The sequence below is a fragment of the Serinus canaria genome, chromosome 3 (assembly GCF_022539315.1).
Source record: "Serinus canaria isolate serCan28SL12 chromosome 3, serCan2020, whole genome shotgun sequence".
NCBI lineage: Eukaryota > Metazoa > Chordata > Aves > Passeriformes > Fringillidae > Serinus > Serinus canaria.
The window spans coordinates 52,620,334-52,635,063 of NC_066316.1; the positions used below are offsets into that span (position 1 = coordinate 52,620,334).

Consider the following 14,730-nt stretch of genomic DNA (forward strand, 5'->3'; position numbering starts at 1 on the left):
ATAGAAAAATTACTGTCAGTGCTCAGGCTTTGAGATTGCTTAAATCATCCATAATGTTTTTGGAAAGGCTGGGTCGTGTTCATGTCACTTCTCTGTCCAAGCATTAACAATTATCAGCTCTCCCCAGAGAACACGACTGACAGGAGCTGAGAGCTTCTCACAATAACCTGTATTTATTGTTCTGCCTACTGCAGGCACTGACAGATGAGCTGGCCCAGGCTCGGCACGAGGACAAGAGGACCCAAAACGACATCATCCACTCGGAGAACATGCGCCAGGGACGGGACAAGTACAAGACGCTGCGGCAGATCAGGCAGGGCAACACCAAGCAGAGAATCGATGAGTTTGAGGCAATGTAAAGATGCTTATACATCTTTAAGAAGACAGGACTGTGGGAAAGGCAGATCTTAATGCTGTGTTCTTGTTTTGGGGTTTTTGTTGTATTGGTTTTTTGGTCTGTTTTTTTTTTTCTCTGAGGAGGGGTCACTGTATGACACTTAACCAATGTTCTCTAAACCCAGAGGTGTTTGAATCTCCCCTTTATTCTGAACCTTCTGTGAAATTTGGTATAGTTTAAAACTCATTGTACCACAGATCCTGGTAACTTGCTCATGCCTTTACTTAGTGCCAAAAGGCCTTATGTCACATCTCTCTTTAAGCAAGACAAATTTTCACAGGCCGTGCTTCTATTTAAAGATGTGTGTCCTGTGCAGGTGCTGGATTCAGCCTGGTCTAAAAGATAAGCATCTGTGGGTGAATTTTGTGCCATATGTCTTTGTATTATTAGCTACAGTGTAAAGTGTAACAGATGAGAAGACAGGTTGTGGAACTCAGGATTTTCAAGCACCTGTATGTGTGTCATACATCCACACACAGGTGCTTGTAGATCCTGTTAGTTCCTTGGTCTTGATGCCCATGTTCCCCCTTCCCTGCCCCCCCACACAAAAGAACTGAAAACACCTCAGAACTTCTTTGTGTAGAAATTAGATTATTTTCTAGTTGCTGTTCTCAACTGGAGAAATGGTGCAGTGATGGCTCAGAAGTGGCATAGGGACGCTGGTACCCTCTTCATGTAACAAGTAGCAAATACTCCTGGAATCTACAACACCACTGTGTTTGCATTCCAGCTTTATTACTGATCAGTTGTAGTGTAGTATTTATAAATATATATATAAAACATGCAATATGTGAATTGCAGTACTAGCTAAAGGGAAATAGTTTTGCTCTGTATATTTTGTTACTTTTCAGATTTAATAAGACTTGCATCTGTAAAAATGCCTAAGCAAGACTGTAGTCTGATACAGTGCAGCTGATTATTTACTATAAAGCATTATTTGTAAAGATCATTTTTTTACTTAATGAAAACTGTTATATGTACACATGATCCAATATATACAATTTTACTGCACCTATTTTTCTAACAAATTTTCTAATTTTTTTAAATGTTTGATTTAAAGTTTCAGACTCCAAAGATGAAGGGACTGCTTGTTTATATCACAGTTGTATTCTCTCTAGTAGAGAGCATTTCTGTGACCATCCTTCCCCCACTCTCCCCTTTTTTCCTTGAAAATCTGTTAGAAAGTGAGATACAGTATGTTGTCACCTCTTCATTTACAATATCTATGCTGCGTTATACTTGAGTTGAATCTTGTGTGGGGTTTTTTTATTTGCAGCAGCAACCATCTAAATAAAAGATCTGCAAAGTAACAAAGGCGATGGAGTGAAGTGTTTCTTCTGTGGGTGTATTTTGAATAAGTTGTGCTTCTGCTCTTTTAGTTCCTGAGCTTAGTTTACGAGTCCCTGTGGTTTTAAATCTCAAATCCTTAAAAGCCACACTGACCAAGAAAGGAAGGGGGAATACTTAAAGTAAGGACTAAAAGTATAACACAGCAACACAAGTTACAGCTGTACACAAGAAGTTTCTGCTGACTGGAAAGCTACATCCAAGGCAAACTGACACAGGAGCTTGGCCCTAAGCTTGTCCACATGAAGAAATGATAAACTTAGCTAAACTTTTGTCATGTGCTGTACACCCTACAGATCACAGTTGTTAATTCTGTCTTACAGTGGCAGCTGATAAGAAGGGACTTATTACACCCACCCTTATTCCATTGGCTGTAGTCCCACCCTGCTACTGACAGGGAATTTATACATTTAACTTTCTAAGCACCAGGCTATAGCACACATTTGAGAGGCCACAGGCCAAAGCTTTTTAGGATCACATGAAATAAAGCAGCAGTGTAGTTAATGCTGAAGCACAGAGGCATTAGCATCACCCATTTGCAGCAAGCAGACAATGATAAGCTGTTTTTGCATTCTGTGGCTAAACCAGCAATGTAAGAGTGAAACAATGTAACTTTTCTGTTTGTAACAGTTATTTTCTCAGAACGAGTCCTGGTTGTGATTTAAATAAAATAGTAACAGTTCTGCTAGGCCTGGAAATGGAAAGCTGCACATTGTCCAGCTCCTGTTGCTTTGACAGCATAATGCATCTCAAACTGAGGCTGTCACTCCTGAAGAAACAATATTATCCTTACACTCCAGCTAGAGACACAGGCTAAAGCCTTAACTTCTGAAGGAATAAAACATTCAGAATGTCAGAAATGCTCAAACACATAATTCTATTCCCAAAAAACCTGGAATAGGTGCTATTGCAGTGTACCTTTTCCAGAACTGAAGCATATGTACCACTTTAGTTTAAAACATCAGACATGGGAAAGGAAAGGTTGTTGTGTGATAAGCTCTCATGATTTAAAGTTTTCCTTATTTGAATGCAGTACAAGTGTGAAGTCCATCCATGTGTTTGGGTTGTGGAGCACTTCCTGCCATTGGAGCACTACCTGAGAAGCAAGGTCCATAGAGCCAGAGAATTCCTCTGCAAAAAAGCAAAAGGAAAAATCTCAATTTTCACTTGGCCTTATCCAACTTCTTGCCAACCCTTTCACCCACTTCAGTAATTTCAGCTGTTCTGTAGTTCTTGAGGCACTAATTGCAATAAGTGGGATTTATAGTTTTGAACAATTATTTACATCCTGTTAAACTGGGAGCACTTTATGAAAAGTGAAACCTGCAGCAAAGAAAAAGTTTTTGGCTGTATGACTAAAAGCAGAAGAGCAAGTGTGCAAGCTCATAATAGCAGAAGGGCACTAAGCCTCCTGCTTCAGTTGATTCCATGTTTAGGACTTGGATCACTTACAAGCAGATAGTCCCTGCTCTAGCACAAAGGCAAATGCTGGCTACGATAAGCAAAACAACTTCATGAGGAAGCCTGCATGACATTGAGCTACCACTAGTGATAACACTCCTGTAAACTGCATGCTGGTACCAAAACAACATTTGACCATCTCCTCTCAAATACTGAAACCCAGGGCACTTAACTCACTGGGAGAACAATTCTGAGCAGCCTTCAAGGGACAATGCTTGCCTGCTCAACTACCAGTGAAACAGGGCCTATTTAGTGAGCACAGGGTTTCTCAGACATTGCTCAGCCCTGAGAAGGAAAGCTCACTCTTAGGTTAGAGCAGAGCCCAAATCCTCAAACATCCAATAGCCCCTTTGGAGAAAGGGTCACCCCACATATTTCACTGATTGGATTGATTTGTGGATACAAAGTAATAAGCACAGACATGAGCAAGGTTGGAGTCTATGAGATGATTAGTTCCCCTGCTTCCTTTTGATGAGAAGTTACTTAAAATAAGCCAATTCATAGAAAACAACAAAAGGAACAAGTCTTTAAAAATGTGTAGAGCTCTGTGTGAGTTAGAGCACACAATTTCTGTGCTTGTCTTAGCATGGCTCTGACCCATAAAAATCATCATGCTAACAAACGGCTGTCCTGAAAATTTCCACTGACAACCTCGATCTTCTGCACAGACCTGAACAGAAGCACCTGTATCAATTCTTGCATGAGCCCAAGACTGAAAGTTGCTTAGGACAGAGGCTGGGACTGCATGTGTAGGCACATGAAAGCTGGTAATAAATAGCACAGTATAATTTATTATTGATTGGGATGTAAACTAAATGCACTTTTCCCCAGGTTACATTCAACTTTCAGTGATAGAGAACTTACTTGCACCAAGCTTGGCTCCTCCTAGGAATTGATCACTTGAGCTGAAAATTGACTTGTGCCAGACAGTCAGGTGTAGACATGATTGCTGTAGCTGAGCTGGGGTCACACCATCAAAGACAAACAAGTGTTTCCACTGTGGACAGGCTTCTTCCTTCAGGACAGGAGACTTTTGCTTTACCTCTGCTTGGTCTGGAAGGATAAGACAACTTCCCCCCCCCAAAAAAAAAAAAAAAAAAAAAAAAAAAAAAAAAAAAAAAATTCAGCAAGGTTACTGGTTTCTCAACCAGAAAACAGAACTTTTTGATAACCAAATAGAGGTTAGAGAGCTTAACTAGGGCCTGTTGGTTTGCCCTAAATAGCAAAAAAGTTCAGCCTTAGTGAAAGGCAGAACATGGTGCTCTAGTGTTGATTTTGGGACCTGCACCTTTTCTTGCCAGCCTTGAGTGCGGATGCAAATAGGCTCTTGTAGTCTGCTTTGAATCTGCTGTCACTGACTGCTGAAGGAGCCTTTGCTCCACGTGCTGCTACCCAATAGTGCCTCAAACCCAACTTTGGGAGATTAAATGCCCACCCATCTCACCAAAGGTGGGGGCCACAACAGGTGAAATGGCTTTATGAGATGTAAGTTTACCCCAGTATCATCTTTCCAGTGGCATCTGATGCCTGACAGCAGGGAAATAAAACAATCCCACATACAAGCTACCCAGCACACTAAAGAAAAATTCAGTTCCTTTGCTTTGGAAATGCCAAGAAGAGGATAAAAGTTTTCAATGTATCCAGAACAATACTTAATTCTGCAAAGGCACAGCGGAAACTGTGACAACAGCCTCTTTATTTACACCTTTTTTCCCATTACTACCCTGCAAACTGCTGCTGCTCTGCAGACACCCAAGTGTCACTATTTCTAGGAAGTCTGATTAAGAGTGTGGGCAATGCCACTTTCCCATGCCAGTCTCCTGCTGAAAACAAGTTAATATGTACATTTGCATGGAACACGTGTGACAGTCTCTATTTGAAGTGCTAGGTCTCAGACATACCCTTTAACAAAGGGGTTCAGCATTCCAGCAGATCTCAGCATGGGCAAGTTCTTGGCCCCAAATATCATAACCTGAAGCTGGCAGTTGAGAACTCCTTGGTCTTTGTTTCCTGAAAAAGGAGCACTTATCACATGAAATGCCCAGTTAGCTCAGCTCATAGCTTAAGATGCTGCTAAAAGTAAGCAGGGGAATGCCTAAGTGGCACTACTGAGATAAGGAGTCATAAGGCTGGACTAGGAACATTTCAAAAATTTGAATGTTTGTACAGTGAATGATTCACACACAAAGCAAACCAAGCAGTGAGTAGCAAGCTGCTTTGTGATCCCTGTTCCAAAGACAAAGCTTTCTGTTGTGTTTGTGAAAAGCAAATACAGGGCAGTACACACAGAAGCATTTCTCTGGAACAGTCAGAAGCAGAGGAGAGAGCCAAAGCCATGGTGTGTTACTGTTTCACTCACAGCTCCAGGCACAGAGCAGACCCAAAACACAGGCCTGCACAGGGAGGAAAACCAGAAGATGCAAAGTTGGTAACTTTGGGGTCATTTGGAAAGAAAAGGGAACAGAAATAACAAAACAGTTAATTAGAGATTCCCATTGGTCTCTCCCTGTTGCTGTGGTTCTGACACAGAGAGCACTACTGGAGGTCTGAATGTCTGTGCACCTCACTAAGGTCTAGGGAGGTAAGGAAAAGGAGGTTTTCCTATCCCTCCCTCCCAAAGTGTTTATTTCCCTCCAGCAGCAAGTGCTTGCTCTGACATACTACAGCAATACTTAGTGTACCTTACAAGTTTTCATTACTAGAAACTGAACCCTGACTATACATTTTGAACCTAACACCTTTCACGTGAAACAATCTCCCTAAGATGAGACCACTAGAGGAACCAAGGGTGCTGGTCTGCTATCCTTGCAGATACTTCCCTTCCAAACTTCCCCCAAATTGGCAGTCTCTGCCTTGAACAGCAGAACTGCTGTTTCACCTCCAGAATAACTTCTGCTGGTAACACCATGACAGGTACAGGTTTGGAAAACAGCTGGATGCAACATACTGCTGCCATTATAATGTACAACTTTTGTTGGTATTAAAAAGAACAAATATACAAAGCTTGAAAATGTTTTGATTTTAAATAATCTAAGCACCACAAAGCATCAATTGCTGTAGCTGTTAAAAACCCATACAGGATCATCACATGGACACTTTGCCAGTCCTTCATTGATGTCAATTCTTTTCTAGACAAGGAATTCACAGAAGCATTTATGTTGGAATAGACCACTAAGATCATTAGAGGATCTGCTAATTAGGATCTTGAGCAACTAAATCATTAGGATCATAGAGCAACTGTTAAGCAGTTGTGCATGGCAAAATATTTTATACCTTCAGACTGGAGGTTTTGATACTGGGCTGGTACCAACAGCCTTGCAGACACGAGGAGTTCAGCGCTGTACTGGATAAGATCCTCAGGCTTCTCAAGCTGAAGAAAGGGACATACAGAAGCCTGCATTACTGCAATCATGCTCACAGCTTATTCTCACATCCTTCTCACAGCTTATTTCTGTTCCCAACACATCTTGCTAATGGTCTGGATTGACAGCACTCTCCCCTCAATGATCTCATAGGAGTGATCTTTCTCACAGCTTTCACCACATCTTGCTCTAAAGGTACAATTAAGCACAAAAACTTAGAATCACCTTGGATTTGAGTGGATACCAGTCAAACTGCATCGAGTCCTCCTCAAAATTCCATGCTGCCAGGGGAATCACCACTTCCCCCAAAAACACCCTGTACTTGAGAGCTCCCGCATGCCACACAGACATCTGAAGCTGCCGACTTCTCAGCTGGGAGTATTCAATCTTGTACTAGAAAGACAAACAGCATTTACAGAGCAATGTACAGGATGAATGCAGGCCCACACTCATGACCTGCTCCCAGGAAGCCCAGCCACAGCATGACTGAAGGCCTCTGGATGCAGACAGAACCATGTTGTCTGACTGTGTTTTGCAATCTGAAAAAACCCAACTACCCATATATTATACATGCTGAATAATGCTCATTCAAATAGGAAACAACATTCCAGGAATACCTCGGCCTGTCTTGCTAAAGTTTTTGATTATAAATTCAGAACTTTAAATAACTCTTGACCATTTTTGCTGGGGTTTTGATTTTTTTTTTCCTTTTTTGATTTGGGAGGGTCTTGGGGGGTGGGCTTTGGGTTTGTTTAGGTTTGGGGTTTTTTTGGTTTTTTTGTTTGGTTTTTTGGGGTTTTTTGTTTGTGTGTTTCATTTATATACATATATATGTTTATATATACATATATTTCTGTTTACACTCCCAGCAGAATGTGGCTCCTCTGGAAGCCAGTTCAAGAAGAAGACACCTAATGATGGTTCTTAAATTCCCATTCTGGTCAGTGGACATCTACTTAATACAGTCAGCAGGGGCAAGGAAGTAATTCAGCTGATGACTAATGAAAGCCTTGATCCACTCTCCAAACATAGTTAGAGCCCTTTGAGACATTGCTGGGTATCTAATACACCCCCTGAGACTGCCAAACCCAGCCCACAGGTGACCTGCATGGAAAGCTGGGGCCAATGGCACAGGCAAGGAAATCAGTACCCATATTTAGGCTGCTGAATCACAAGCTGGGTGTGGGCTCTGTGGCTCATCACCCTGAGTCACCCTGGGCTCCAGTGACTCCCAAGAGCACTCACACAGCCCTCACACATGCAGCTACCTCCAAATGCAGGTGCCTTAACCTGCAGCTGAATCCCACCCAGTTGGATGTCAGTGTCATGATGGAGCTCACCTGCAGTAGTACTATGCACTCTTGACCATTTCTGCTACTTTGGATAAACTAATAATTAAACTATTTTAAAATATTTCTATGTGAACACCTTTAGAGTTTATGCAGCCAGCTCAGGCTTGGCTCTCACTCTGCTTAATCACTTCTGCAGGACTGGCATTGAAAAACAACTATAAAATTAGGACCAGTGATTTTAACTTTGGCCATTTTTTCTGCCAGTTTAAACCCTAAAGACAGGCTTTGTGCTGTATAAAAATCACATACATTACAAAAATCCTTTTATGTTATTATCAAACTTAAACTATTATCTTTACAAACATTTTGCTTGTTTCACTCACTATTGATTCTTGATGTTCACACACACCAAGAGCTGGGGATAACACTGTAACTTTTGTGTAGCTCAGGAAGCAACCCAAGTTTGCCTCTCCATTAACTTTGTGTCATATCTCTTCCAAGACAACACATTACTGAAGAACTGATCATCTTATGTCCTACTGCAGCTTGCCAAAGCACACACATAAAAAATGGTATACAGTGATCTGAGTACAGAACTGGAGCTGGGAAAGCTGGAAACAACCAAACTAAGGCAGGCTCTCCTGGCTGACAGTACTCAGCTTCATATTTAATGAAGTGTCTGGGAAGTGAGAATAATGATTCCTGCTTCCTATGCACAATTCTAACAAGGATGCAAGAAGCAATACTGAAGGGCATTGAGGAGTTGAAATCATAACTACTCTTCTCTGCTGGGATTATTAATGTGTGAAATTAGACAGTACAAAGAAACAGCCTGGCTTCAGTTGCAGAGGGAAAAGGAAGGAGACAATGTTTTGGAGATGGTGGATTTCAGCTGGCACACACTTCACTCTAGAGAGACACTTCCAGGGGCACTGACCAAAGGGTGCCACTTGAAAGGGATATTTGTTCTCAAATGCACCCAGTTTCTGAATGTACAAGAAAAAGCATCTATGGAAGACACTTTGCTTTTGAGACATGGTAAATCAGACCAATACTGGTATTCACTAAAAGTACTTTCTGGGACAGAGGCAGACTTCTCTAATGTTTTGCAATTTACTGTTACAGCTCCAAAAGCAACTCTCTCTTATTTAGACTGAAAACCCCTAATTTTTAAACTTATTATTTTCAGTGATTCCTAAATTTGTCCCATCAGATCAGTTCAGAACCTGCAGGATTGTACCATGGAAGTGCACACTTAGCAGCATGGGATTGCAAACCATACCTTCAAAGTCTCATCAAACTCTGGATCCACTGTGCTCTTTTTGACAGCTGTCTTCCTCTTACTCCGAGGAGATTTATCAGGAAGTAAATAAACCTTCACATACCTTGGAGATAAAGATACAGGGAAAGTGATCAGACAGAGCAGGGAGGATCAAATGAAAAAACAATTAGATGAGAGGAGATTTTTCTTAATTCTTAAAGAACTTTATTGACTTTCTAAGTTCCCAAGCAATAAATTGGCAAAATATTATTTATATATTTTCTCAATATCCTTGTGGATATTCAGCTATCTTTGTGTACCATTCAGCTAATGAGTTTCAATTCCATTGTAGTTGGGGAGGGATTAAGATATGAATAGGAATCCTGTTGTCATACTCTTGGCCTCTGATAAAACAGCCCCCTAAAGAAGTCACCTTGTGAGTTGTAGTGACAGCTTTATGATAAAAATAAACAGCATATTATGTGCTCAAAGAAAAAAAATACATAAACTCAATCACCTTTAGAATCACAGCTACTTGTGCCCCAACATTCATGAAGAAAATCTCATCTTCACAACATCAGGTAAATAATACAGAATAACTCAGAGGTCTTACAAATGCTAATTATTCTGACAGCCACTAGAATAAAAATGGGAAATTGCCTCAAGGGTTCAAAATTGCTCTAACATTGATTCAAGAAAAAACAGCCAAAAAAAATCTGGAAGCTGAGTTGGACCAATATCAAGCACCAATGATTCATACCCAAAGTTTCACAAGTGTAGGTCAAGTGAACACTAAGATTTAAATATTTCCTTAATATCAGTTCACTGGATTGTACTTGTGTTATGGCTTCAAAACTAAAGAACTTCAGCAACAGAGAGTGCTTCTAGCCTGTCAGGGAAAGGAGCAGCTGTTTACACAATACAAGGCATTTTTAAACTGTACTTAAACATATTTCAGACATTATGTTTTAAATGAATTTTAAAAGAGCCTCTTGATTAACTTACTGAGCAAATAAAATCAGCTGTATCTCATATCATCAATGCAGAACTTACACATATTCCCTATTTTTTCTGAATTGATCCATTGGTAAACCCAGTTTTTAAAATACACAAGTACTAGAAGATTTAGCCTCTTGTTCTATGAGCCCAGATAATTTTAATTAAAACATAGCCAGCCAGACTTCAAACCAGCAAGTAAGCTAAATAATTAATCAGGTTTTAAACATCAGTTAAAAGCCTGCTTTTCAGCAAGCATGCCAAATAAGTGTGCTGTACTTTTTCATCTGGCTTGGAAACTAACAGAAGTATATAAATATGTACCCATAGAGAACATAATGTTTACTACACAGCACTTCCCACATTGCCTTTCAGGCTTCCTGCAACTGTCTGACAGGCTTAATTACCAGGGGACTTTGAGAACCTTGACCCACTTCTGAAGTGCTCCAAACAGCCCTTCTCCACAGGCTGCTCTTCCAGCAAGGCACTGCTCATCTCCAAGCTTGTCTTTACGAATATTCTCTGCAAGACCTGCACAAAACCCATCATCCTTCTAGGTGAAGGTGACTGCAAGTCCACGATTCCAATGCAGGCCCTCAAATGCTCAAACACAGTGAGACAGCAGGGGCAAGAACAGCCAGTCATGGAGCCTACCCGGTGATTTTCTGTCAGTGGTGACTTCATGGTCAGAGAGCACTCTTTAGTGATAAACAGAGAAATCACCAAGATTTTATCTGGCATGTTTTATGCACAGAAATATTTACTTCTTCCTCTTACAATGGTGCATAATTATTAAACAGCTTTTGATTTTAAAATGTTGTAGCATCTGAAATGTTTACAGAAGATGGAAGAAATTTTATCAGAGAAGATGGAAGCACCCTAGTAGTATAGCAGCCACCCAGTGACCCACAATGGGTCAGCAGATGAATTAGAAACAGGACATCTCATGTATCAGTCACAACATAAGAATTAAAAACTGAACAGCTATGCCTGAGGCCCAAAGGTACTCATCAGCAACACACATCCCCAGCTGCCTGCTCACAGGCAGGGAAAGAACTCCTAGCAGAAAGTGGTCATAATGGAACGAGAACTGGTACAAATCCATTTGTCTTGCAGTGTGTATCTGCACAAAGGGTTGGTGTGTATGTTGGATGTTCTGAAGGTGCCAGTATTGCATACAAACATATATCAACCCATTTCACTCAGAACAGGTATGAGTATTGTAAAAACCAGAATGTTTTCCTTATGTTCCTTCTTCTCTACAGATATACTTACGGGTTACACTTTTTCTTCTTCTCCTCTCCATAAGCCAGGTTCTTGCATCCCTTGATGCAGATTTCCAAGATGCAAGCTCTGAAGTTGTACTTTAGGGCAAACTTTATTTCTCCTGTGATGTTAGCCTTGCCAAAATTGCCAGACTCAGTGCAAGTGCTGCTAAGACTATACAAGCTCCCCTAAAAAAAGACAAATGTTTGGTAAAAGCAGCTTCAGACCAAACAGGACAAAACATTTATTTCCCTCAGTAATCATTATTTTTACAGATATCATTGTAAAGCTACTGCAAATCATGAAATTTAGGGTAATCTGTATAAAACATTCCATTGCTTCCATAACATTCCCAAAAAATCACAACTGCAATTGCAATTCTACTGCTTTGCCCTCTTCTCTTCAGTAAACTTCCTGGGCTGAGAAAATGCTTTAAGTAACTTCTGGATCTAGAAATTGTTTCTGAATAAAACTGCTGTGTTGCTTCCCATGAGAAAAATGGGCTAAGTACCTGAAAGAAAGTAAAAAAAACCCTCTGAAATCTAAAAACATGAAAAAACCACATTGAATTAGGCTGTTTTTAATACATAGCTCATAGTAGGGTACACTACCAAGACATTTGGTTCTACCACATATTAGAGTAATCACCAAAGTGGCCTGTACATCTAGTAAATGCTTTACAAGATGTCCCAATTCCATATAAAAATTATGTATTCTGTATTGCAGGCCATTCAGGAGAGATTAAAACATGAATACTTTCAGCTGTTGTATGTAGGTGCATAAAGATGTTCCCTAGCTGAGCTCAGCCACTTTGTTCTCCTTTCACTCACTTCCACCTTTGGGTCAAAGGTTTGGATGCTTTATATGTGTGGATGGACCATATGAAAAGAGCACTTGTGTCTAGCATTGACAGAAGGCAGGACACTGCAAAGCAGGAAGAGAGCAATCCTTTGGGTGGCCTAGACCAGACACAGAACTCTAGGGTGCCATCTTGCCTTCACTGTAACAAATTATCCACTCAGAACAGTTTGATCTCCATCCATTTATAATGATATTCTTTAAGGTGAACCCTAGAAACTTTTTACACAGCATTTGTCACGAAGGCACCACTGTTGTGATCAGTCTCTCAGCAACACCGCCCTAGATTGCTAAGATATCTGTGTTAGATCACTCCTCCCCCCGAAAATAAACACCAACCCGCACAGGACTGGTTGTCCAAGGAGCTCTGCATTGCACAACCTAGCAGCTACAAGTGCAAAGCAGTGTTTGCAAGATCATATCTCTCTTCAGTGGAGATGCTTTTCTTCCTTTGTGCAGCATGCCAAATACTCATTTCACACCAAGGGATTTATTAGATTAAAGAGGCTACCTGCTCTCTCTTTTCAGCTCTAAGCAACACACACACATGTGTCAAAAGAAGGGTCAGAGTGCTTATGAGGAAGTCAAAAGAAGGGTAAGGGCTGTTTTGACCTGATGCTTGCAGATAATCTTGCTCACTTCACAAGAAGTGTATCAGTGTAATCAGTCTAACTTGCAGCTCTGTTCAGCTCTGCGCTGTCATTCACTAACATATTTTTATGCACCAGACCAGAAAGTGTTTATTTTCCACCAAAATCTATTCTGGCAATGGAATGCAAACAGAGTTTTATCCTAAACTCATATGTCCCAAAACAAAATTCTGTGAAAGTACCTCACATGTATTCCACAGAACACCCTATATTTAGGAAGGCTGGATAGGTGTTATGATTAATGATGTTTGGACTGAATATCACTACATATGTCTCCCACCTGATCAGGCATCCCATACATTTTATGCCACCACTTTTGGTTCAGTGAGCAGGGATTTAGCAATGACTTAACATATTGTACTTCTGCTGATGCCATCTGATGTTCTGGAAGATACATTTTTTTATGGAGTGGCCTTCAACATTCAACAATTATCCATAAAGAGAAGTTTAATGGATTTTGACCTCCACCTTTATAGAATAGCAGAAAATATTTCAGTTTTAAAACTGAGCTTTCTGTAGCCCACCTCAAATGGTTGTCCATTGGAATCACAAATGTAACACAAAACTGTTATCCATTTGTCAGCTTAACACCTCAGACTCCCCAGTGCAATGAACTGCAAGAGAGCACCTAGGTCCCTGTGTGTGTTTCCGCTTCTCTGTCAGGTGAGCAGCCTGATTTAATTTTGACTCCCCAAGTTATTTGAGTTCCCTTCTTTACAAGATCAGTCAGGAATTCTTTGGATACTTCACCTTGCTTAACCTCATCACTAATAGATAGAAATTAGCTTCCACAGTTAATCACAGAGGCTTTAAAGCACTGTGCTGAATTCATTTATAATCAGCTTCCTTCTCTCTCATTTGCAGCATTCAAAATGCCATCCAGCAGAGTATGATTCAATGCCATCCCCTATGCCTATGAACTGCTTCCCTGGCTTCCACCACTGTCAGTTTCCTCTTCATTCACTGGCATTCTGACATTTGAATTTCCACTGACATTTCCAATACCACAGTTCTTGCAGACTGACAAAACCCTTCTGGTAAATGAAGCTTGAAGAGAAAAAGCCAGATACTGGGTGAGAAAGTAGCAGATTCATAATCCCAATCCTAATAACCAAATGGGAAGAATGTTAGCTGCATTTGCAAAATTCAGAAGTTATTCTATCAATTATTCATTACCAGTGGATGATATATACATCAATTATCCATTATTAATTTGCCTTATGCTTCAAAAGGTTCACAGTGTTACTATGAGGACTGTGCCAAAAGCATCAGTCTTTCATCAGATACAAACTCAAGTGCAATTCTTCCTTCATTTTGTAACATAATCCAAAATACACCAATATTCTGCAAAAGCTTTTATATCAGTTCCCTTTAAACACCTCTTCTGTTGTGTTTCACCTTTAACTTACATGTTTTTTGCCATCACAGAAAACTGTATCACTTGTGGGACTGGTTGTTATGTCTTCTTCTTCCTTGCAACTACTTTTGCCCTGACTTTCACTGTCATTTTGGGCCCCAGTGATGAGCTGTTGCAGACTGGGTGTACTTTGCATCTGAAAGAAATTCAGAAAGTATTTTTTTTAAAAAATTTAAGAAAAATGTCCTGATTCAAGAATATTATCAAGAAAACTCAGTAAATATTTACAAGCGACTCTGATTAAGGTCATGAAGATGGCACACCTTCAAAGATAATGTAGCAACCTAATTTAAATGTTGATTTATAACTCCCTCAACCCAGTTAGTGGTACACTCATTATATTAATAATTTTTTAAAATCAGCATACCACCAGCTAATCTAAGGGTCACAACCACAGCAATTACTAACAGCAGTCTACTAATA

At 40.3% G+C, this 14,730-nt stretch overlaps 2 protein-coding genes across 6 annotated transcripts in view; one reads left to right on the forward strand and one right to left on the reverse strand.

Annotated features, from left to right (window-relative positions):
• Window positions 1-1,712, forward strand: part of EZR (ezrin) — a 36,889-nt gene extending 35,177 nt beyond the window's left edge. For both annotated transcript variants that reach the window (XM_009095305.4, XM_009095306.4), the window contains one exon: window positions 195-1,712. In XM_009095305.4, the coding sequence (XP_009093553.1) occupies window positions 195-359 (165 nt within the window). In that variant the 3' untranslated portion in view covers window positions 360-1,712. The remainder of the gene's footprint in view (window positions 1-194) is intronic.
• Window positions 1-14,730, reverse strand: part of SYTL3 (synaptotagmin like 3) — a 35,472-nt gene that overhangs the window by 161 nt on the left and 20,581 nt on the right. For 3 of the 4 annotated variants that reach the window (XM_009095302.4, XM_050972319.1, XM_050972320.1), the window contains 8 exons: window positions 14,300-14,443; window positions 11,392-11,570; window positions 9,142-9,244; window positions 6,793-6,960; window positions 6,479-6,575; window positions 5,107-5,215; window positions 4,070-4,275; window positions 1,234-2,875 (listed from right to left, as the gene is read on the reverse strand). In XM_009095302.4, the coding sequence (XP_009093550.3) occupies window positions 2,745-2,875; window positions 4,070-4,275; window positions 5,107-5,215; window positions 6,479-6,575; window positions 6,793-6,960; window positions 9,142-9,244; window positions 11,392-11,570; window positions 14,300-14,443 (1,137 nt within the window). In that variant the 3' untranslated portion in view covers window positions 1,234-2,744. Of the gene's footprint in view, window positions 1-1,233; window positions 2,876-4,069; window positions 4,276-5,106; window positions 5,216-6,478; window positions 6,576-6,792; window positions 6,961-9,141; window positions 9,245-11,391; window positions 11,571-14,299; window positions 14,444-14,730 lie in introns of those variants that run through there. The other variant, XR_007777108.1, reaches the window with a different exon arrangement.